Source organism: Canis lupus, chromosome 1 (genome assembly GCF_048164855.1).
Source record: "Canis lupus baileyi chromosome 1, mCanLup2.hap1, whole genome shotgun sequence".
Taxonomy (NCBI): Eukaryota; Metazoa; Chordata; class Mammalia; order Carnivora; family Canidae; genus Canis; species Canis lupus.
The window spans coordinates 35,867,853-35,890,941 of record NC_132838.1 but is presented as its reverse complement, the minus strand read 5'-3'; the positions used below and the strand labels follow the sequence as shown (position 1 = coordinate 35,890,941).

General features: G+C 37.9%; 2 protein-coding genes and 1 long non-coding RNA gene across 7 annotated transcripts in view; 2 read left to right on the top strand and 1 right to left on the bottom strand.

Annotated features, from left to right (window-relative positions):
• The window catches only part of PEX3 (peroxisomal biogenesis factor 3), a 36,421-nt gene extending 16,864 nt beyond the window's left edge, over positions 1–19,557 (bottom strand). For all 4 annotated transcript variants that reach the window (XR_012031123.1, XR_012031120.1, XR_012031122.1 and 1 more), the window contains exons 1-5: positions 19,273–19,557; positions 10,859–10,990; positions 6,151–6,232; positions 1,327–1,370; positions 82–206 (exon numbers count right to left, since the gene is read on the bottom strand). Coding sequence is in view for 1 of the 4 variants with exons in the window: in XM_072826196.1 (XP_072682297.1) it covers positions 82–206; positions 1,327–1,370; positions 6,151–6,232; positions 10,859–10,990; positions 19,273–19,345 (456 nt within the window). In the remaining 3 variants the exon portion in view is untranslated. The remainder of the gene's footprint in view (positions 1–81; positions 207–1,326; positions 1,371–6,150; positions 6,233–10,858; positions 10,991–19,272) is intronic.
• Positions 11,938–14,362, top strand: LOC140633541 (uncharacterized). The gene is made up of 2 exons (XR_012031127.1): positions 11,938–13,902; positions 14,134–14,362. It is a non-coding gene; the product is annotated as an uncharacterized lncRNA (long non-coding RNA).
• A 140-nt stretch (positions 19,558–19,697) lies between the features above and the next one.
• ADAT2 (adenosine deaminase tRNA specific 2) overlaps positions 19,698–23,089 on the top strand; it is a 41,355-nt gene continuing 37,963 nt past the window's right edge. For both annotated transcript variants that reach the window (XR_012031116.1, XM_072826112.1), the window contains exon 1: positions 19,698–19,855. Coding sequence is in view for 1 of the 2 variants with exons in the window: in XM_072826112.1 (XP_072682213.1) it covers positions 19,757–19,855 (99 nt within the window). In the remaining variant the exon portion in view is untranslated. The remainder of the gene's footprint in view (positions 19,856–23,089) is intronic.

Sequence of the window (23,089 nt, the reverse complement as noted above, 5' to 3'; positions counted from 1 at the left end):
AACCAGGATAAGTGATATTCAGTTAAATTCAGTTAAATCTTAAAGAAAAGGGCAATATCTATAGTAATCTGTGAAACTTACAGTGCCATTTTTGCCAACTGCCGCATTATCCAGGTAAATATATCCACCAATTATGTTTAGCTGAACTCGCAAAAGAACCACCAGCATACAAGTACTGTATACTGCTACGATACTTCTTGTGAAACCTTCACAGAGAAAAGGAAACCATTTGGTACTATTATTATAACAAATATGTAAAATTACAAACTATCCCTATGGTTATTTTTTTCAAGATGCCTTTAAAAAGTACAGTTATAACTATTTCAAGTACAAATAATATCAATTCAAAATATCCATAGTCTATCACCTTACTATTTGTTTAATGTAAATTAGGTATGATCTCTTAATTGAAACAATAATCAGTAAAATCAATAATCAATATACTGAATAAAGGGTTATATATTATAAGCTTGGGAAGAAGAGTAAGAAAGGACTGGGAAACACTGAGATTTGCAACCACAGAACTTTGAGCTGTCCAGGGAGCTAGTTGAGAGTTAAGAGTAGAGGGCTGAACATGGAAGAACTCCAGCTTGCAATGGCAGGTAAAGGAGGCTGAACCCATTTCAGGGTTGGTGAAAGGTATAGATGGGGGGCACCCAGAGACTAGGACAGAGCATTCAAAACAAGAGAAAGTAAAGGTGCTGAATATTGCCAAGAGGTCTAGAAGGAGGAAAATATCCAGTGGATTTAGTAACAGAGAAGTTACTAGTGGTGCTTGTGAGATATGTTTGGGTAGAGACAGAAGTAAAAGCCAGGCTATAGGGTGTCAAAGAATGAGTGGGAGGGAAGAAATGGGGATGTAGAAGTCTTTGATATTATATAAGGGTGGCTGAAATACAGGGTACTATAAAGGTTTAATTTAATTTTAAATAGGCAAAGCAGGAATACTTGGTAGTATAAAGTTCTGAGACTTATGTATATACTCTGTATACACTGTCTATTCTGCTCCTCCCTGCCCCTTGTGCACTCTTTCTCTCTCTCAAAAAAAAAAAAAAAAGCATATTGTAGATACCAGTACTTAATGGGGGCAAATGTAGTCTAGGACAAGTTTATACATCATAACAATAACAAGAGCAATAATACTACCACCACTAATATTTCCTGAATACTTTCTATAACTAGATATTGTTCAACTTGCTTTATGAGAATTATTTAATGCGGACAATAATTTTTTGAGGTAAAAAAGTCATCTACACAACAAAGAATAAAAACTTCCCTTTATAAATATTTTAAGGATGTGCTGTCATAAAGAGTAGGTAGACTTACTTATTATCTTCAGATCCTCCCATATTTCCAACTTGTTTGAGGGCCTAAAGAAGAAAATATAAAAATAGCAATCAGGTAATCTAACAGAAAACTTAGAACGTTATATCTCTAAAATTAATTATATTTTATTACAGGAAAACTACAAAAAACTAAGCCCACAAAATATAGTAAAAAACAAAACAAAACAAAACAAAAAACAAAAAAACCCTTTCATTTCGGTAACCAATGATAACAATTATTTTCACGGGGTGCCTAGGTGGCTAAGCCTTTGGCTCAGGTCATGACTTTGAGGTCTTGGGATTGAGCCCTGTTAGGCTCCCTGCTCAGAGGCGAGTGTGCTTCTCCCTCTCCCTCTGCTCCTGTGTTTTTCTTTTTCTCTTAAGTAAATAAATAAAATTATTAAAAAGAAATACAACCATTTTAACTAGTGTATTGGTATATATCCTTCTGGTCTTTATCCTCCTTCACAGCATATGCATAATGTAAATTAAGAAAAACATTTGTTTCTTTCTCTCATTTACCATTTCACAAATAAGGAAGCATGTCAGTAATCCTTCAAAGGTAAATAATAAAGTATTTTTTGTTTTAAAGTATCATTACCAACATAACTTAAATATATATTTGGTGTTTCAGTTCACTGTAGTTACTTATTGATGTTCAAATTGCCCATCTTTGACATTGGGGGTACATTCAGGTTGGTTCCTCAATCCTTTTGACATTATCTTATTAGTTTTTAATAGATTCCTTGCTTACTGACAAGGAAAGTTGTTCTGGGTTCATCTTTTTTTTCCTTTAAGATTCATTGATTTTAGAGAGAGAGAGAGAGTACATGATGAGGGGAAGAGGAAGGAACAGGGGGAGAGGGAGAGAATTTCAAGCAGACACCCCACTGAGTGTGGGGCCCTTTGCAGATCTAGATCTCACAACCCTGAGATCACAACCTGAGCCAAACTCAAGAGTTGGACAGGGGATCCCTGGGTGGCTCAGCAGTTTGGCGCCTGCCTTCTGCCCAGGGTGTGATCCTGGAGTCCTGGGATTGAGTCCCATGTTGGGCTCCCTGCTTCTCCCTCTGCCTGTGTCTCTGCCTCTTTCTCTTTCTGTCTCCATGAATAAATAAATAAAATCTTTAAAAAAGAAAAAAAAAAAGAGTTGGACACTTAACCAACTGAGCCACCAGGCACCCCTTGGGTTCATTCTGTTCAATTCTTGCTATAGATCTGAAATCCTCCTTTCTCCAAGAGTCTTGCTTCCTTGTAGCAGAAAATGGTAGTCTGTGACTGCAATCTTCAATTAAGGATTTTAATTGTTACTGGATAGGTCACTGTTTCTAAGCCCTTTTGGGAGACTACGCTAATTGTGTGTGTTCAAACCACAAAGTTTTTAACTTCATCTCCTTGATCTCATATCTGTATTTCTTTTTGCCCACACTAGCAATCTGTGAAATGACTGTAATTACTAATTTCCTTTATCCTTCCCTCTATGAACAACAGTCTCAGAATAGCAATAGCAATACTGACCAGTTTTAAGGATTTTGCACCTAGAATACTTTCTATCTTTGCAGTTCTAACACCTAACTACACATTTATGTTAATGTGATTTATTTTTCCATCTCTTTAGATCTTTCTTTGTAAACACTAATTATAGTTTTATAAATACGTAAAATATTTACATGGTTCCAAAGTCAAACTTACACAGCATAGTATATTCAAAGTCTGTTCCTATTCCTCTTTATTCTCTCTCTTCTTCATAGTTGACTATTAAAAAATTTTACTTTAACTTACCACTGTTTTGCCTTATATAAGTAAATAAGTATATATTCATATCTGCCCCCTTAGATAAATGGTAGCATACTATACACATTTTTCTTTACCTTTTATATATAGATATAGATATATAGATATATATGACTATATATCTTGGAGATCATTCCATAGAAATTACAGATAATAGCCATCTTTTTGTTTTTGTTTGTTTTTTGTTTTGTTTTAACCATGGCGTAGTGCTCCACTGTGTGAATGTACCATGTAAATGAAGTTCAGTGCTTTTCAAACCACCAACATGGAAGGACCAATTTTCTTTTTCTTTATTTCCAATCTGTCACAGACTGATACTTTCTTGTAAAATACAATAAAAATAAATTAGAAGGAAAATGAAATGAAAAACCACAAGGATATACAAACTACAAACCCATATTTATTATCATATTTGGATATAAATTTATACATATATATTTTTAAAGATTTATTTATTCATGATAGACACACACAGAGAGAGAAGCAGAGACAGGAGGAGGGAGAACAGGCCCCACGCTGGGAGCCCGACGTGGGACTTGATCCCAGGACTCCAGGATCGTGCCCTGGGCCAAAGGCAGGCGCCAAACCGCTGAGCCACCCAGGGATCCCCATAAATTTATATTTTAATAAAAAGTTGAGTTACCATTACAATTGTGGGATATTACTAGCTTCTTATCTTTCTTTGCCACTGAACTGACTCTAGAGCTTCAGTTATCCCCTTCCTAGATGACAAGAGGTTCAAGATGTCAAGATGGCATAAATCCTGCAAGATACTTAAATCCTAGAGGCCTCATTTAAACACACTTTGTAAAGGGCTCAAGCCATTCTTTATGCAAATATTTTTGAAATGGATATTTTCCCCCCCAAACTGCAAACAGAATTTTAAATCAAAAGAAAGTCAAGAAAAAAAAAAAGTCAAGAAAAAATAACATTGAGATACTTAAAAAGGAAACAGTAAATAAGGAAAACTATTGCCTATCATAATAAATTCAAGAATTTAAATTTTGTGTACTAAGAAAAGAGGAATGACACCTCTTCTTGAAAGCTGTCCAGGGTTATCCATCAAAATAAATCCTTTTCCTCTTGAACCTCCCATATTTTCTGCCCACATTTTGCTTTCACTTTTTACCAGAGACTAAACACAATATGTCTCGAGTTATGATAATTTATGTCATATACTCCCTTCTTTGGGTGACAAAGTTTTAAAGGGAAAGAGATCTTAATTATCTCCAATCCTCCAAAACATAGGCAACATAGGACTTTGCAGGAAAGTCACCAAGAAGGAAGAATGCTACTATATCTACTGTGCCTGTTATTATGTTGCTTTTAAAAAAGTGCTATTCACTTATTTCATTTGTCTTACCTCCCTAATAAGACTAAAACTTAAGACAATTAAAATCTATTTGTTCTTTACCTATTTCTTATGTACATATTTCTTTTTTTAAAAAGATTTATTTGAGAGTGAGAGTGCACGCATATGTGTGCAAGTGAGGGGAGGGACAGAGAGAGAGAGGGAGAGAAGCTGACTCCTTGCTGCCAGTGGAGACCCCATGCAGAGTTCCATCTCACCATCTTGAAATCAAGACCTGAGTCAAAATCAAGAGTCAGAGGCTTAATGACTGAGCCACCCAGATGACCCAGGTACATATTTCTTTACTCCTTACTTATGTACATACATACAGGTAGTAATTAAGCATTTATCTGACCAAGATAAGTCTGCTTATATGTTTCTTCTGCATATAATTCTATGAACTAATTTATAAACTAAACTTTGTAAAGTTTAGTGGTGAAAATGCATCATCCTCTACAAATGATAAAATTTATTGGGAAACCCCTTATTTCTAGCATTGTATTTTAATAAGATTTAAAAATTCCAAGTAAACAAATCCATTGTTATTTTGGGAGGTATTCTCTGAATACAGAAAATGCTTTTAAGGAAATTTTCTAGCTCGTTATTTAATCTGAGTAGTAAATTCCTCTCTGCGAAATAGAGATGATAATATCTGCTTCACAAAGATATTGTGAAAATCAAACAGGAGCATGTATATAATATATCTAGCACTGGGCTCAGCACAGAGAGACACTCCAGAAATAGTACTTTCTTCTCCCTGGCTATTGGAAGATTATTACAAGGAAAGTGAGTATTTCAGTATGGCTACAATGATTAAAATTTATTTAATGAAACCATTTCCCTTTATCTTGTTCATTAAAATAAGAAGCCATTTTCTTCTGGAAGTCTTCTCAAATGAACACAGCATCACACTAAATTACAACACCCCAACACACACTATACTCCATATATAAGGTCCTATGTGTGAAAGTGCTTTGTGCTCAGTGAACTGTCATGGTAGTTATCATTATTTATGCTCATGTTATATTTGCACTTCATTTCATTAATAATATAAAATGTAAGTTCATATGCCTTACTTATTCAAAATATATGTGCACATGCTTTACCTCTTATACTGTACTCTTCAAGAAGCACAATATTTAACATATTTTTAAAATATCTGGTTCAGGGGATCCCTGGGTGGCTCAGCGGTTTGGCTCCTGCCTTTTGCTCAGGGTGTGATCCTGGAGTCCTGGGATCAAGTCCCGTGTCGGGCTCCCGGCATGGAACCTGCTTCTCCCTCTGCCTGTGTCTCTGCCTCTCTCTGTCTCTCTGTCTATCATGAATAAATAAATAAAATCTTTAAAAAAAATATCTGGTTCAGGAACACATTCCATGAGCACTCAATAATTAAATTTCTGAAAAAGGTCAAAGTGAATTAAGATCTATTTATATGTAAACCAGAATACACATATTGTTGACCTAAATACTTTGTGCATCAAGGTAGAGCAAAAATAAATAGATAAAACAGAATGAATTCAGGGACAGAGTCACTAAATATATTTTCTAAATGACTCTCTATATTACAAGCATCAATTAGAAAGAAAAATAAGGAAACAAAGATATTTGAACAATATTTCAATTCATTCTATAAATTTAAGTGCCCTGTATAAACAAAAAATCATGTTAACTTGCATTTACCTGTTTTTTAGCAGAGCTGTTAGGCTCTCAGAATTGAGTTGTTGCATTAAGGCCTCTCTCAATGTTGGAAGCATGGACAGTACTGTAATGCAAACAGAAAATAAAAAAGTTTACAAGTGATATGACTGCCTTTCACTGAGAAATGCACATTGTTTTAGGCTATAAGACTAGGGACTAGCAAGGGTTAGGAGGGAATGTCAGGGCTGGAGTTTTCATATTATTACTATTAAGAATAGCAAAAACTGAGTTTATACTAATAAACCATTTCTCTGCTTATGCGCGTAATGTAAACAAGTACACATACAAGGAAGAATGAAAATTATTCTGAGATGTTAATAATGGTGGTCTTTGGAAATTGCCAATAATCATCTTTTTTCTCTTCTGTACTCTCCAAATTATTTTTACAATAAATTTATTTCTGAGAGTTAAATGATCAAGACAACATTTTTATCTTTATTTTTCTTATTTTATATTTCTATTTTTGGAAAAGTTTATTAAATATTACAAAGCAATAAGCACTTATTGTAACTTAGACAAAGCACATCAGGCTGGGAATTAAGAACTGCTGAGTTGTAGTTTTGGTTTTGCCAATGGTTACTGCCCCTAACTTCCAAGAATAACATAAAGATAAAATAAGCCATAGTGCTCTATAGAAAAAAGATTGTATCTAATTTATACAAGTTGCTTTATTTATGGCTACTGCATGGTATAATAAATGTTGGAGAAATGCACATACATCAATTTAAAATTAATTTCTAACACTAAATAAGTAATGATAACAAAATGAAGAAATATCAAGAGATCACAAATACCACATCCTAAAAGGGAAAACTTCAGTGTATTATTTTTATTTCTTGACTATATAAGACATATTAAAATAAAATCCATATTATTTTTTCTATACAACATTTAGCTTTTAGCTTAGTCTAGACATTTATTTCAGTGATGGACTATGCAGCTTCAGCGTATTTCCTCAAGCTGTATGATTAAAGAACCCAAGTCCATTTAGACCATTAAAAAGTCACAGCTCAGAGCCAATGTAAAAGGTAGCTTATCTCTTAATGTATTTGGTACATATACCTAGCCCAAATGTGGTATGTTAGCCCACCAAGAAAAATTAAGGCTGGAGTCCTACATTCAGGAAATGGAGTCAATAAGGAACTAGTTTAAAGATTATGTGGTAAAACAACATGATTTGAGAGGAGTCTCTTCAACAATTCTGAGAGATAACAGCTTTTTATTTTCCCCTTTGGCTATTCAACCCAAAACAAGTCAATTCTTCCCTTCCAGGCATTTTTTTTTTTTTAAACACTGAAAAATAGGGATCCCTGGGTGGCGTAGCAGTTTGGCGCCTGCCTTCGGCCCAGGGCGCGATCCTGGAGACCCGGGATCGAATCCCACATCGGGCTCCCGGTGCATGGAGCCTGCTTCTCCCTCTGCCTGTGTCTCTGCCTCTCTCTCTCTCTGTGACTATCATAAATAAATAAAAGAAAAAAAAATAAACACTGAAAAATATATTTCTGAATCTAGTTGAATACAGCATTTGTGTTTTCCTTTAGCTATCTGGTCTCCATAATAAACACCCCCCAGTCCAACCACAAATCACAAGACAACCCTTCACCAGCTATGAATCTGTATGACCCTGAGCAAGTTATTTAACCTCTCAGTGCCTCCGTTTTTTCTGTAAACTGAGGATAACATTGGATCTACCTTATAGAATTGTTGTAAGGATTAACTGAGATGTATAAAGCATTTACAACAGGGCTTCTTTGCCATAAGAATGCTCAGTGTCAGCCTGTTTTATTAACTTTATTTGGGCTTTTCTGACACACATTAGTTTGTATCTTCTTCTTCCTTTTTTTTTTTTGAAGACTTATTTATTTGAGAGAAAGAGAGAAAATGAGTGGGAGTGGGAGAGGGAGAGAGAGAGCCTCAAGCAGACTCCACGCTGAGCATGGAGCCTGACCTGGTTGGATCTCATTACCCTGAGGTCACGACCTGAGCTGAAACCAAGTGTTGGGTGCTTAACCAACTGCCTCTCAGGCACTCATCCAGTTTATATCTTATTAACATATGAGAGGCAGAAATGGACCTATACTCTTACTACTCCAGAGCATGATGCAACTACCTTTGATCTGAATCACAGATTATTGTAGTATAAGATTAAATTAGTATTTCTAGGGAGTCATATCGGACTATTTATAATGAGCTTATGGTCAACTAGAATTCCCAACTCTTACTTATATATCCTGCACGCAAACAAGCTTAGATAATTGTGTATCTGTACAACTGACTTTTAATGCAGAACAATTCATTTATCCTAGCCTAGCACTGTTATCTATAAATTTAATAAGTATCTCTCCTGAATCCTTAGTAAAGTCAAGAAGAAGATAAAACCACTGGGCAGAACACAGAAACATTTTATTAGATACTGTCTTTCAAGTTGGGGTCAACTTTTCGGGTGAAAAAATAACTAGCTATGTTTACCTTTTATATGTACTAAATTTTTCTAGTATATCCACTGCATCTTATTCAAAAGGATAGGAATTTAATCATATGATTTGTAACTCCATTATCAAAGCATACCAGAAAGCTAATTTGCAAAGTTTTCCAGTGAACCTATATTTGGCTCCTATAATATTTTATTTTTAATTACCTAACTGTAGCTATTTATTCAATCCAAGGGTTGTGATGGTCATGGAAATGTGCCACCAAGTCTGCTAGGAGGGGCAGGGTTAACTGGCAGCCCCAGTTGCCACCCCTCTGGATCCATTACCATGTCTGCACCACTCTCAGTCAATGAGAGTGGACTGTGGCTATATTAACACAGGTCTATTCCTGGGGGGCTTGTCTACCAGGGAACTTTGGCTCAAGGACTTCCCACTGGCCTGCCAAAACTTTCTTGAAACTGCTGTAGGTTGAGATTCCTATCTGACCTTCTTTCCTTCTCTCTTTCCAGTCACATATAAGGCCTGCACTATGGTCTAAAGGCTTTCTTTGCCTGTAGAGTCCTGCTCCCTCTCCTTTGCTTTCTGTGAGTGTTTCCCCCAATATATCTCTTGTGTATCTAATCCCATCTTAGTATCTGTTTCCCAGGGGACCTAAACTGACACAAGGGTCCATGTCAATTGAGATGTACTTTCAGACTCTAGACTACCTTTTTCTACTTTCTGAAAATTTGAGGAATAACCAGAAATGGACTGTACTTATTTTCTAAAAATTAATTAAAATGTCCTTGGTAGCATCACTTCACTGAATGCTGAATATCAACTTAAAGAATTATGTCATTTTTTTTTTAAAGTAGTCTCCACACCGAGTACAGAGGCCAATACAGGGCTTGCACTCATGACCCTGACATCAAGACCTAAGCTAATATCAAGAGTCAGATGCTTACCTAACTGAGGCACTCAGGCGCCCCAAGAATTATGTAATTTTAAAGTTATCACTTACTGAGTATTTATTATGCATCAAACACTTTATATGCATTATCTCCCAACATTCTACAAAACATTTATGAAGTGGGTTTTATGATGATCATTTTATAGAAGAGAGAATTGAGACTTAGATTTGCCCAAAGATATAGGGATATTACATGGAAAACCCAAGAACTGAGCTGTATTTTAAAAAAAAATTATTTTATTTAAATTCAATTAATTAACATTTGGTATATTATTAATTTTAGAGATAGAGTTCAGTGATTCATCAGTTGCACATAACACCCAGTGCTCATTATATCATGTGTCCTCTTTAATGTGTTTTATCTGAATTATCATTACATTTAGTATTTATGGTTACTATTTGCTTTATAGAATGAAGTACTATTATACTAAAAATAAAGTCTTTTAAACTCAGAAAAAAATTCTGCTTTCAAAAGTAAAGAGAACTTACCTTTACAAACTTTCTAAATTACCTGTTCTTGAAAGAAGTGTTGGAGAAAAGATTAAACTTTAAACAATAACAAAGAAAAATAGGTTTGACATGGATTTGAGAACTAATTCTTTAAGGGGTTATGCCAGTTGTAACGCCTGTTCTCTTCAAATATGGGCAGTTGGTTTTTTTATGGCATTCTCTCAGTAGGTTTCTAGCTCTGGAGGTTAAATTATTATCACTAATTTATGTTGATTAGTGTATACTACTGTACTGTGGTAAATGTAACACACTTAAGAATTTTTACTGGAGATACAAGGCCTAATGAAATCAGGCCTATCCTTGCAGCCTTATTTCCTACTACTTCCATTGCTCATTCCACTCTAGCTACATACCCTTTTGCTATCTCTTGAAAGTGTAAAGCTTGTTCCCATGGAAGGCATTTTGCATGGCTCCCTCCATTGAATCATTTGGTTCTTTTCGATTGTCACCTCCTCAAAGAGGCCTGACTCTCCTGATTACCATTTCTTAAAGAACATCCCCACTGCTCACACAGCTTTATTCTCCTTATAGCAACCATCACTGCCTGAAGTTATTTATATGTTATTTGTTACTCTCACTAGCATATAAGTTCTAAAGGTCAGAAATTTGTTTTAATTGTTCACCTTCTGTTTCCCTGGCACTGGGTACCCCATGTATTTGCTAAATGAATAAATAAAATGAATGAACAAGTATTTACCATTGACTTATACTGATTTTAAAGTTTGGTCCTAGAGGTATGTAACTTAATATAAATCATCAAGTAACTTTATACATGTATAAATATTTCTCTTTGCCTTACCTGTCATGTTGCAAGTCCTCTGGTTACTTTCAAAATGATACTGTCGTCTTGCTTGAGCAATGTACTCTGCAGCTTCTCTTTCTTGAATTTCTCTGATTTTCTTCTGTCCATATTTTCCCAGGATATACACTCCTAAAATTATTTTTTAAAATAAGTATATTAATCTAGTTAATTAGAATATTAAAAATTCCAAACCGTATTTTTAACCTGCTTCATCCAAATATAAGGTTTATATCAATGAAAAGTTAACAATCACAACCTTTAAAAATCTACATTAAAGAGTTGTATAGGAATTGTGACCTAAATAGAAGAAAAGGGAGATTGCCATTTTAAAAGCCAATGATGGGTACGTAAATACTAGGTCTGAAGGGAACAGAAATGAATTAAGTATACAAAGTCTGGCAATGCTTTAATTTTATTTATTTATGAGAGAGAGAGAGAGAGAGAGAGAGAGAGGCAGAGACATAGGCAGAGGGAGAAGCAGGCTCCATGCAGGGAGCCCAATGTGGGACTCTATTCTGGGTCTCCAGGATCATGCCCTGGGCTGAAGACAGTGCTAAACCACTGAGCCACTCAGGCTGCCCTGGCAGGGCTTTTAATAGTGAACTGGAGATATTCTAAGTGTCCAGCAATAGGGGTTGTTTAAATAAATTATGGTCTATCCATACAATAATCTTATGAAATCTTATATGGCTGTTAAAAACCACATGGCTAAATTAGCTAATGGCTCAAGGAAATATCCATATATATTGTTAGGTTATAAAATAAAATATGGATGTTTCTCTTTTTAACAGAGGTAGATATACAGAAAAAACAGATGGGTTTTAGCATATAATAAACAATAATCATTGTTGAATAGTGGGAAAGCAGCTCATCTTTTTTGTTCTGTTTGTTTTGTATTCTCCATATTTTCTTCAGTCAACATATAATACTTTTTAAAAATGTAAGAAAATTTCTATTTATTTTACGATAAATTTTTTTTTATGATAAAATTTTTAAAAAAAGATTACAAGAAAGGTAGGTAGGCAGACATCGAGAACTAGTATCTTCAGTGGAAAAGGGAGAGGGAAGGAGGTACAGAAATTCCTACATTATAACACTACAGCATAAAAATATGGGGGGGTGGTCATGAGGCCTATAATTTTGTTGAACACATTTCAGCATAGGCAGATGATATAAATGTGCACATTCTGGTCTATGCCCCAGGGGCAGTCAGTTGTCCTACTGGGGAATGTAAACACTCCAGAGTGGTTGGTTAGCATTTGACCAAAAGCCACACTCCAAGGTTTAAGTACTTCAACTAACTTTTATCTAGCATAATGAACATCAGAAATGGATTTTCATAGATTAAATTAGTGGTGTTTAAGATACTGGATTAGCCAAAACATCTTAGTAATACTCATTTGAGCAAGAACATATGATTCTAGCAAGTCCTTCATCCTTAAGAAGGACTTAGCCTTGAATCCTCAGCTAATTAGGATGATTCTTAGTCAAAGGAGTTAACCAAATGGCCAGTAGAATCCTACAACTGGAATACTGTTGCATTTGCTTCAGGCAAATCTTTTGTGTGTGAGAGAGAAAGAGAGAAAGAAAGAGAGAGAGAGAGAGAGAGAGAGAGAAGGGGAAGAAGGGCAGAAAGAGAAAGCAAATCCCAAGCAGGCTCTACACACAGCATGTAGACCTCAGGACCCTGAGATCATGACCTGAGCCAAAACCAAGAGTCTGACACTTAACCGAATGAGCCATCCAGGTGCCCTGTCTTCAGGCAAATCTTTTATGCAAGGTTCTGTTGCAGCACTGAGGACGCTGGGACTTCAATAAGCTTATAAAACAAGTTATGACATTGCTTTATTTATGTTGGCTAATAGGATGTTTTTATGTGTGCCAGCATTTGTTCCATTATGATCCAGCAACAAATTTGTAAGGTAATAACTAATCCTCACCTATTTCCAACTGTTTGTAGCCTTCAATATCTATCAAAAAGAACCTAAGAACTGTGCAGGATCTAAACAATTTGATTTGGTCTGTTTGTCACAAGTGGGGAGGAGACAGCCCTTAGGAACTGCAAAGCAAACACACATTCTGAAATATTTTCACTAATATAAGCATTATAGATGAACTGATAACACATATATTATTTAAAATAATAATTCACTATCAGGTATGTCCTACAAATAATTAAGACAGAAATAAACTATGACTGCTATGTTTGTATGCAAATACATGTATTATAATAACGCTTAAACAGCAAATGGAAGTTATATAAGTGGCTTTATAGCTACCTTTCTTGTAATCTACTCTCAAAAAATAGATGACACTCCCATAATACCAACAGAATGAAGAAATTGACTTGTATTTCACAAAGTATGAAGAAATTGACCTGTATTTCACAAAGTAACTCTTTGATAGGCAATTTGCTTGTATTTTATTTGCACAATAGATTGCTTAAAGTTATGTGTACAATGATTATAATTTCTCAAATAATAATAATGTGAAGTGAAACACTTTACATGACCTTTCTGTAGCTAAGAATTTTCTGGAATAACAATAAATGACTAGTATATGTGTTTTCCAGGAGAAAAGATATACTGCTTTTATTAGATTCTCAACAGTGTCTGGTAAAAGTTTTTCAGGAACTACTATATTTCTTTGATAAGAGTAGTATATTCTAACTAAAGCTAAAAGAAAAGGAATTGTTATGGATTGAACTGTGTCACTACCTGCCTCTGCCCCTTCCCCTCATTCATATCTTGAAGTTCCTCTACTTCAGAATGTGACCTTATCTGGATATAGGGTCTTTATAGAAGTAACCAAGTTAAAAGGAAGTCATTAGGATAGGCTCTAATCCAACATGACTGGTATTCTGGTAAGAGGAAATGTGGACACAGACGCATAGAAGGAAGACGATATAAAGGCACAGAAGAGAGAACCATCAATAGACCAAGGAGGGGGGCCTGTAGAAGATCCTTCTCTTAACAAGCTCTCATAAGGAACAATTCCTGCCAACACACTGATCTCGGATTTCTGGACTCCAGAACTATGAGGTAATACATTTCTGTTGCTTAAGCCAGTTTGTGGTACTTCAGTATGGCAACACTAGCAAACTAATACATGAAATTAGGCTAAAATCCCACAACATATATATATATATATGTATATATATATATATATATTTGTTTGTTTTACTTAGCACTGAAGTAAGTTCCTACATAAAGTCAAATTTAGCCAAGCTCTCATTCCTAACATTAATAAATTCTGATTTTTTTCTTCCCTAGGAAAAGAAGTATGAAGGCAGAGCATTCATTAGCTAAAATATGGAGTTCAGGATCATATTTATACTCGACAGGCTGCCTCAATCTGACCTGAAGACAATCTGACCTGAAGACCATCTGATACTGATGGTTGTGGCACCATCTAGGTTGAGCAAGCCTCTTCCACTCTCTGCAACAGAAATTTCTCCATCCATAAAATGAAAGGCTGGGATTATAAGTTGCTTTAAAAGTTTCTTCTGTGGCTATTGTCTTTATTTATGAATAATGGGAACAATCAGAAATTGTGGTGCCTAGGTGGCTCAGTCTGTTAAGTGTCCAATTCTTGGTTTCTGTTCAGGTCATGATCTCAGGGTTGTGAGATCAAGCTGAGTTAGGCTCTGCACTCAGTGAGGACTCTGCTTGAGAGTCTCTCTCCCTCAGCCTCTCCTCTAACCACCCCTCCCCACCAAATAAACGTAAAATGTTTTAAGGTTTCCTTTCAGAACACTGCTGGTAAAGCAAAATATCTTCTAGTCTTTCCACATTATAAATTCAGGTTTTTTTCAAACTATCTTTTAGTTGTTGTCATCTTTTCTTGGATGAAAATCCCTGCAAAATAACTCTTATTAGATTATTACTAGGTTAATAATTTCAATGAGTTTGAATATCATTATTATTATCATCACTCAAAATCTAACAAAACACCAATTCCTGCTAGTCTGATTCTATTTCAGAAATATTTTCTAAATTTTGCCACTTTACTCCGACCTCTTTGTCACTGTCTTCATTCAGATTCTGAATAATGGTCTTAAGAACTGGTTTTCAGCTTCTCCTCTTTTGTTCTAATCTCAAACCTTTCTAATCCATCTTTTAGATGCCAAGTGATTTTCTAAAACTTAAATCTGACTACATATTCCTGTGCTTAGAATTCTTCAACACCCTGCCATCTTTTTTTAATGTGGATTCCCTGTTCCACTTACAACAGAATTACTTTGAAGTATCTGTTAAAAATGTAGCCTTTAAGGGAGTTCCTTGAAAACACCCCCCAAGTGTCCTGTCTTGTACAGTACTGACTGCTGGTACACAATGGGAGCTCAATAAATACTTGCTGGATAACTGATGAATAAATGAACTGGTTTGGACCAAAAGAATCAGACTCTGGGAAAGAAAACTCTTTTTATTAAGCCCATTTGACTGATTTTTATCATAGGAAAGTTGAAAAGCACTGGTGCCTAAGATAATGTCCAGATTCAGTAGAATGGCACAGTATACAAAGCCCTCCACAATCTGCACTCCAGCTAGTTTTCCAAATACATCTTTTGCCACTCTCCATTTGGTCCCTGTTCTTAGCCATAGTGAAATACACTGATTCATCATAACTGATATATCTGAATCTGTTGAACATCCCTTTTTCCTGCTATGTTCCATTCTCTTTTGTTAGCTGTACTTGACTCAAGTGAATTCTTGAGTGAAGCCTGCCAGACACCTTCACATTTATTTCTCTAAGTCCCCACAGCACCACCTCTATTAATGGTACTATAATATTATCACCATATCACTTTTGTTTATTTCCATTTCTGCTTTCCAGACAACACCACGAGTTCGTCAAAGTCAAGAACTGTCTTGTTCCTTTGTATTCCCAGAGCCTGATATAGTGGGAGTAGGCACTCACTTTCATTCAAATATTAGTTCAATGAAAGAATGAATAAATGGAAAACTAAAGAGACCAAAAATTACAGGGGTTATGATATAAATTATAAGTCACTGCTCTGAGATTTTTAGAAATCAGGAAGCCAATAAATGTAACCTGGTTATTCTCTGTTCTGCAACATTTTCTCCTGAGTGGTGATTCTGGAAATGTGGCTTGGGTACTAATGGAGGTGTTCAATTCCTTTTCATGGAATCTGTGAATCAAAACTATTTCTGTAGTTCTTGTCTTTTTCATTCTCATTCTCTCATACAGCAGAGTAATCCAGAGGCTACATGACATGTGGTAATGCAACTGACTGGATGCAGAGAGATGGGATGGGAATCTAGCTTTCTTCAATTAAGCCAGACAGTAAAGAGATTTGCAAAAGTGTAAGATGATGCCACTCTTTTCACTACTTTTTTTTTGAAAATAATATTTGTGTTAATATGTAATGGGTTTACTATTATTACTTAATATTTTAAAAATTCATTGGTTTTTATTTCTAAAATGGCAACTGTTAATAGAAACAAATTTTTATAGGCTGCTTAGAGTCTTTAATTTTTACAAGTGTAAAGAATCCTCAGGCCAAAGTTTACATTTCATAAACTGGTCAAATTGCACAAATTAGTCTAAAGCAGTGACTCTTCCAAAATGCAGGAAATGCCTATGTAAGGCTTGTAACTCAAAGTTTTAGTTTTTTTCCATCTAAAGTTTGGTGGAAAAGAAGTCTGCCAAATTCGTTTGAGCAAACATGTTGATATCTTTCCTAGTTTTCAAGCCTGACAAAATATACTTCTTCCATGAAGACCTTTTCTATTTTTTCTTTTTTTTTCTATTTTTTTTAAATGCACATGCTATCATCTGCTGATTTGATCTGTATGCCATTTTTTTTTTTACCAGTTCTCTTACTGTTTTGCATTTTACTTGAGTACTTGTTGTTATACTCAGAATGTTTGTGTCCCCCCAAAACTCATATGTTGGAATCCTAATGCCTGATGCGATGATATTAGGAGGTGAGGTCTTTGGGAGTCATGAGTGGAGCCTTCACGAATGAGATTAGTGTTTTTTAAAAACACTTCACAGTGTTTACAGGACTTCACAGAGACCACTATCCTTTTTGCCATGAGAGAGTACAAAAAGTCTGCAACCTGGAAGTGGGCCCTCACCTATCCTGCTGGCACCCTGCTGATCTTGGACTTCCAGCCTCCAGAATTGTGAGAGAGAAATTTCTGTTGTTTATAGCCACCCAGTCTGTGGTACTTTGTGATAGCAGCCTTAATGGACTAAGACACTTGTTTTTCATTCCTGTCAGACCATAAAGTCCATGAAGGCAGAGCGGCATAGTGTGGAAAGGGAATGTACTTCAGAATCCAACACACCTGGCTCAAATTCTAGTTTCCTTATTATTAATTCGGAGATCCTGGGCAGTTTCTTCAATTCTTAGGACTCTAGTTCCCACATCTGAAGATGGGAAAAACAAGAACTACTCTTGTCCTGCCCACTGAATAGAAGAGCTTAGCACAGTGCCCACTGGGCACCCAATAAATGGTAGGTATTTGCCTAAAGATTGTAGATACCTACAAATCTGTAACTCTTGCATTTCCAATCATATTGCCTTAAACACTACAGACACTGGATAAATATATGTCTTAGGTTAATTGAAATGCAACAGTTGTAGGAAGATATAAAACACTAAGATTATTTTCTGTTTCTGTCCTTCTGAACTTTTTTCCCCTTTCCCATTTCTCTTAATCTATAATTATAAAGATCTCAAGAGATTTTTGAAAAAAATGTATAACCATGCCTTAAGAATATTCTTTTGCTTCCTCTATGATGGATTATGTCTGATCTACCATTAAGTTCTTCCATAAATCCGAAAGGGTATGTTATTCTGAGACTGCTAAAGAGAGATTATTTTCCTTCCTTCAGTAGTGGCAAAAAATACTTCCTGGGCTAGTAAATGTGGTACCTACTTTTATGATGCTGGGCAGGGGCCGTGAGCCCCAGTTCCCTGTCAGCTACGCATCATGGAGAGTAAACAACTCTTATAATCATTTTGTAATCATTCAGCCATTCTGTTTTTCACTTTCAGTAGAGTATTCAATAAATTACAGGGGATATTAACACTTCATTACGAAATAGGCTTTGTGTTATATGATTTTGCCCAACTGCAGGCTAAAGTTAAGTGTTCCTAGCACATTTTGGATAGGCTAGACTAAGCTAAGCTATGATGTCTGGTACGTTAGCTATGTTAAATGTACTTTTCAACTTACTGTATGTTTATTGGGTCATAACTCCGTTGTAAGTTGAGAGAGATCTGTATGTTAGACGTCAGTGACTGAAGATACTGGAAAATTTATTGGTAAAGGATTTCTCAAAGAATTCTGTAAAAATTCAAATAAAAATGTACTGATTTGCCAAAGACCTCAGAGATGAGGGGAGACTCTCCTTGCCTCATCAACAAGCTGATTTCAAACGCTCAAGAATCAACGGATCTGAGTTACCAATGCCAGAAGTACGGTGAATTTCGAATTATATGGGACAACAGACTATGATAGTAAGAGAAAAACAACCAAATTCTTTAGAAAACTTCTGTTCTTGTTTTTTAAGTACTTCTGTAACCAAAGCATGTAGTTAGTGTTAGTATTTCCAAAAAAAAAAAAAAAAATGCTAAAAATGCTAAAAATTCCCTCTTAACATTCCTACATTCTCTTCTGTATCTCAAGAGGCTTTTTATTCTCTCCTTCAAATCTCTGCACTTTCTGACATGACGAGCGCCATATGGGGCAAAGGCTCTCACGGGGATCCTGCTTCTAAATATCCTCTCAGCCTGTGCAACTCAGTTGTGCCGGCTAGATGGGCATTGATCCTAACCTTGACGACGCTGAGGAAGGCTGCACAGCATCTTCCAGACTCTTTACTGCCTAATTTTTTATTCTAAAGAAGCAGAAACGGAACTAAAATGTTTCTCTGTCTGGTACGTATCTTCCAGCCCTTGAGTCTAACCGTGCGGTTTAAAAAAAAAGAAAAAAAAATTCAAACTAGCTTTCAACCACACTGCAAGCGCAGCCTTTAGGTAACTCTCTCCTAGGGTATTAGGAAACTTCTGAGAAGGATGGAAGCCAAACGAAATATCGAGGGTGCCAAACAGAAACGAACAATCTCACGGCAAAGCAGCAATTTAAAAATGTGTGTAAGAGAATGGTGTCTTGAAACGGAAACTTAATTGCAGTGGGTGCTCCCAGCGTCCGAGAAGAAAGATGGGAGAGAAGCAGCGGAGGCGGCAGCGTTCAGGACAAAAGACCCAGATCCCACAGCTGCAGGGACGGGAAGAGCCTCGGAGGCTGGTCAGCCGGCGCCCGGTTTCCTCCGTGTATCCGGGACTACAGTCGCCCGGCCCCTATTCCAGAAGACAGTCACTTCGCTTCCTCCCCTTTCTCCCAAACTCCCCTTCCGAGACGGCTGTCACTCACCTCCGAGGACTGTGCCCAGGAAGATGCATTTCTTTTTATGACGTTTTAGAAAATTCCACGTAGATCTCAGCATCTTCAGGCCTTCAAGGTACGGGGTAGTTCGCCAGGAAACCGTTTCCTCGTCGCGAGGCCCGAACGAGCAGCCGTGGTCCCGCTGGGTGCTCTCCGAAATCACAAACGCGACTCTCCGCAGAGACTGTCACCGGGGCGGGAAGGGGGCGTGGACTACAGCCGAGCCGCTGCGCTCTCTGCCTCCGCCGCCGCCGCCGCCGCCGCCGCCGCCGCCGCCGCCGCCGCCGCCGCCGCCGCCGCCGCCGCCGCCGCCGCCGCGCCGCGGTCCCCGCGCCCCGGCCCCGCCCACTCGGGTCCGTCCAGAATGCGCTCCCGAGTGCATCGCCCTTTCGACTTCCCTGGAAACGGCGGCCCGCGTTCTCCGCGTTCCGTTGCCCGCGTCCGACGCCGAGCGCCGCGGCCCGGGTGCCGGATGGAGGCCAAGGCGCCGTCCGCGCCGTCTCCTGTCGGCGGCGCGTGCCCTGTGACGGCCGAGGAGACCGAAAAGTGGATGGAGGAAGCCATGCAAATGGTGAGGAGTCCAGGAGGTGGATGCCGGGGGGTGGGAGCTTTCTACAGCCCTCTTCCCGACCCGAGCATTTGAGCAAACGCCCGGGCTGTGCTTTCTCGCCACCAAGATCTCCGTGGCGGTCACGTTTTCTGGGGAGACAGCTGGCTTTGCTGTCGTGACATCTTCTTTAGCCCATCCTCACAGTGCTGCAGGGGAGGAAGATTGGAAGTACGGAAATCATTTCTTTTTATCAGTGGCTTGCCTGAGCCAAACAGCCCTGCCCTCCCTGCGGCCGGCCTCTTGGCGTGCTGCGCCCCCCTCCGCCCCTGGGGGCTCGCTCACAGGTGCGGAAAGGCTCAGTATTTTGTATTTATGATCTCCTGACCCTCTCTAGTAGGAGAAAAGACACCGAGGATATGTATGTGTCTGATCGTTCACGATACAACAGTCAGATCCTACCATTCATTCATCTGTCCTACTGCCCTGTCTTTTTTTGTTTGTTCGTTTTAAAGATTATTTATTCGTGAGAGACACAGGGAGAGGGGCAGAGACCCAGGCAGAGGGAGAAGCAGGCTCCCTGCGGGGAACCTGATGCGGGACTCGATCCCAGGACCCCGGGATCACGCCCTGAGCCAAAAGCAGACGCTCAACCGCTGAGCCACCCAGGGGCCCCTACCCTCTGTCCTTCTAACTTCCTTCCTTCAGGATTGCTGATTAAGAAGGGCTCTGATCAGATTTGTGTATGATCCAAGCTTTACCCATACTTACGTGTGCCAGTGAGCTCTTTAATAGGGATAAGAGTGTGTTTGGCATATACAAGTATAGGTACACAAATACATGTACCCACTCCCATATACGTATGCAAAATGCCCTTCAGTTTTACATTTCTCTAAAGCTGCTGTAAAAGAAATCTTTTTTCATACAGCATATTGATTATATTCTTCCAGTCCTTCGTGGCTTCCATCCTCCTATAGTTAATTAATTCTGTAATTGTGTATTCATTCACCCCACTGATGTTTGTTGAGTACACTATGTTTGGCATTGGGAATTCAGCACTGAACTGATTTTGGTGTATTCTTTTCGGTTCTCTTTTCATACTGTTTTCCCTGCATTCATTCACTATTATAGGTGAGTATTTTTCTCTAAGCCATGAGACATTACAGCATATATCATTTGTTTCTGTTACTTACATAATGTCCTTTTAAACTTTTTTGTTTTTAAGATTTTATTTATTTATTTATTTATTTATTTATTTTTATTTATTTATTTATGATAGGCACACAGTGAGAGAGAGAGAGGCAGAGACACAGGCAGAGGGAGAAGCAGGCTCCATGCACCGGGAGCCCGACGTGGGATTCGATCCCAGGTCTCCAGGATTGCGCCCTGGGCCAAAGGCAGGCGCCAAACCGCTGTGCCACCCAGGGATCCCAAGATTTTATTTATTTATTCATGAGAGACACACACAGAGAGGTAGAGACACAGGCAGAGGGAGAAGCAGGCTCCATGCTTCTCCATGCAGGGAGCCTGACGCTGGACTCGATCCCGGGACCCTGGGATCACGACCTGAGCCAAAGGCAGACACTCAACCACTGAGCCACCCAGGTGCTCCAATGTCCTTTTAAACTTGTTTCTCATACTTTTTTGAAAGTGACTCACAGTAAAAAAAAAAAAAAAAAAAGTATTTTGTTTTACAACCCAGTAAATATGTACATAGTTATAAACTGAAAAGTTTCACAGAACAGTACTTCACCTTCCTATGTGCAGTTTTCCTGGTATTTGTTTTTTTCTTGGGTGGAGGAGGAGAGTACTATGTATTTATGATAAATATTCCACACCCATGATCCTCTCCAGTCAGAAGTTCTTTGAAATGATGGCCTTGATCAGTCAGAGGATGGAATCTCTGACTCACCCATCTCGCGAATGGCCCCACAGGTAGCCGGAACTGGCCGTTGAACCTGCCGGTCATCTCGTCATCCTCAGTCCTGTCGATCTGGGTGGACACATGAGCCTTGGTGCTGGTGATGCGGTTGCTGGCAGAGCATTTCTGCGGCAGGTGCAGGTCCACAAATCGCTGGCGCGGTTCTGCAGGTCCAGGATGCGCCTGCCGCCACCGTGATGAGCTCAGAAAACTCTTCCGTCAATTTTTGAAAAAAAGAAAAGGCTAACCCTGGCCCCACTAACTTGATTTTATGACCCATTCTTTGAGCTTACTTCATAATTTATTTCTTCCATTAAACTTACAAGATACATAGCCTTCTGATACTTTAATTACCATTCACGTATATTTAAAAATTCATTTGTAACTTATAATATGGATTTGTTTGTCCTGAACTTCTTTTATGTTACTAAATCCTCTAAGTTGGAGAGAAGGAGTTTTCACGTGATAATCAAAATCTCACTCTCCTTTCCTCAGACCATTTCAATAATATCCTATGTTGCACAGCTTCTTACACAGAGCTGTTGCACAGCTCTTAAATAGTGAGGAGGATAATATATGCAAAGGCTAAAATATCTTAGAGTGAGCTGCATTGGTATCCTTCCGTGGGTGAGAGATCCAAAGGGCAGATGATGCCTGAATGCTGGGAAGTCAGAATGTATGGGCTCTTCTGTTTATTTTCTTTTGCTTCAGGAGCTCTCCTCAATGTGTTTATGTGTGGAGCCTACATAGATGAAATTTTCAGAGATGCTACTGCAGAGGACTTACTTAATAGTGGTTTTGAAAACAGCTAACTTGAATCGGTTATTGGGCTTTCCCATTCATGTAGCAGAGCTGTGATTTTTTTTTCATGTTTTCATATTTTGGGTCTTTATTTTCCTTTCAGTGTCTTTTGGTCATAGTATATTGGAACATTTCCTCCACCTATCTCTGCACTTATTCTCTAGACTTCTAGACTAACCACGTAAGTCCTTTTACTACCTTTTGCTGTGTCCTTGGGAAGTCACTACCCCTTCTGTTTCCCTTCATACTCTTTAAAATGAGATGATTGAACTCCACATACTTTCTCAGATCTCTCTGGCCTTGACATTTTTGTCTCTTAATTGGATTATAAACACCTGGGGGATGTGATTACCTAGTTTACCTACTCCTACATAGGGTCAAGGAGGCCCTTACTTAGTACTTGTATTTTGATTTTGGCCTATACATGTTCTTTCAGGTCTTGAAGGGGGAAAAGTGCTTGTCATAAATCTTAGCTTTGTTCATTCATTCCCTCTCCACTACAGAAACTTCAAATCTTGAACTACTTTGAAGATTGT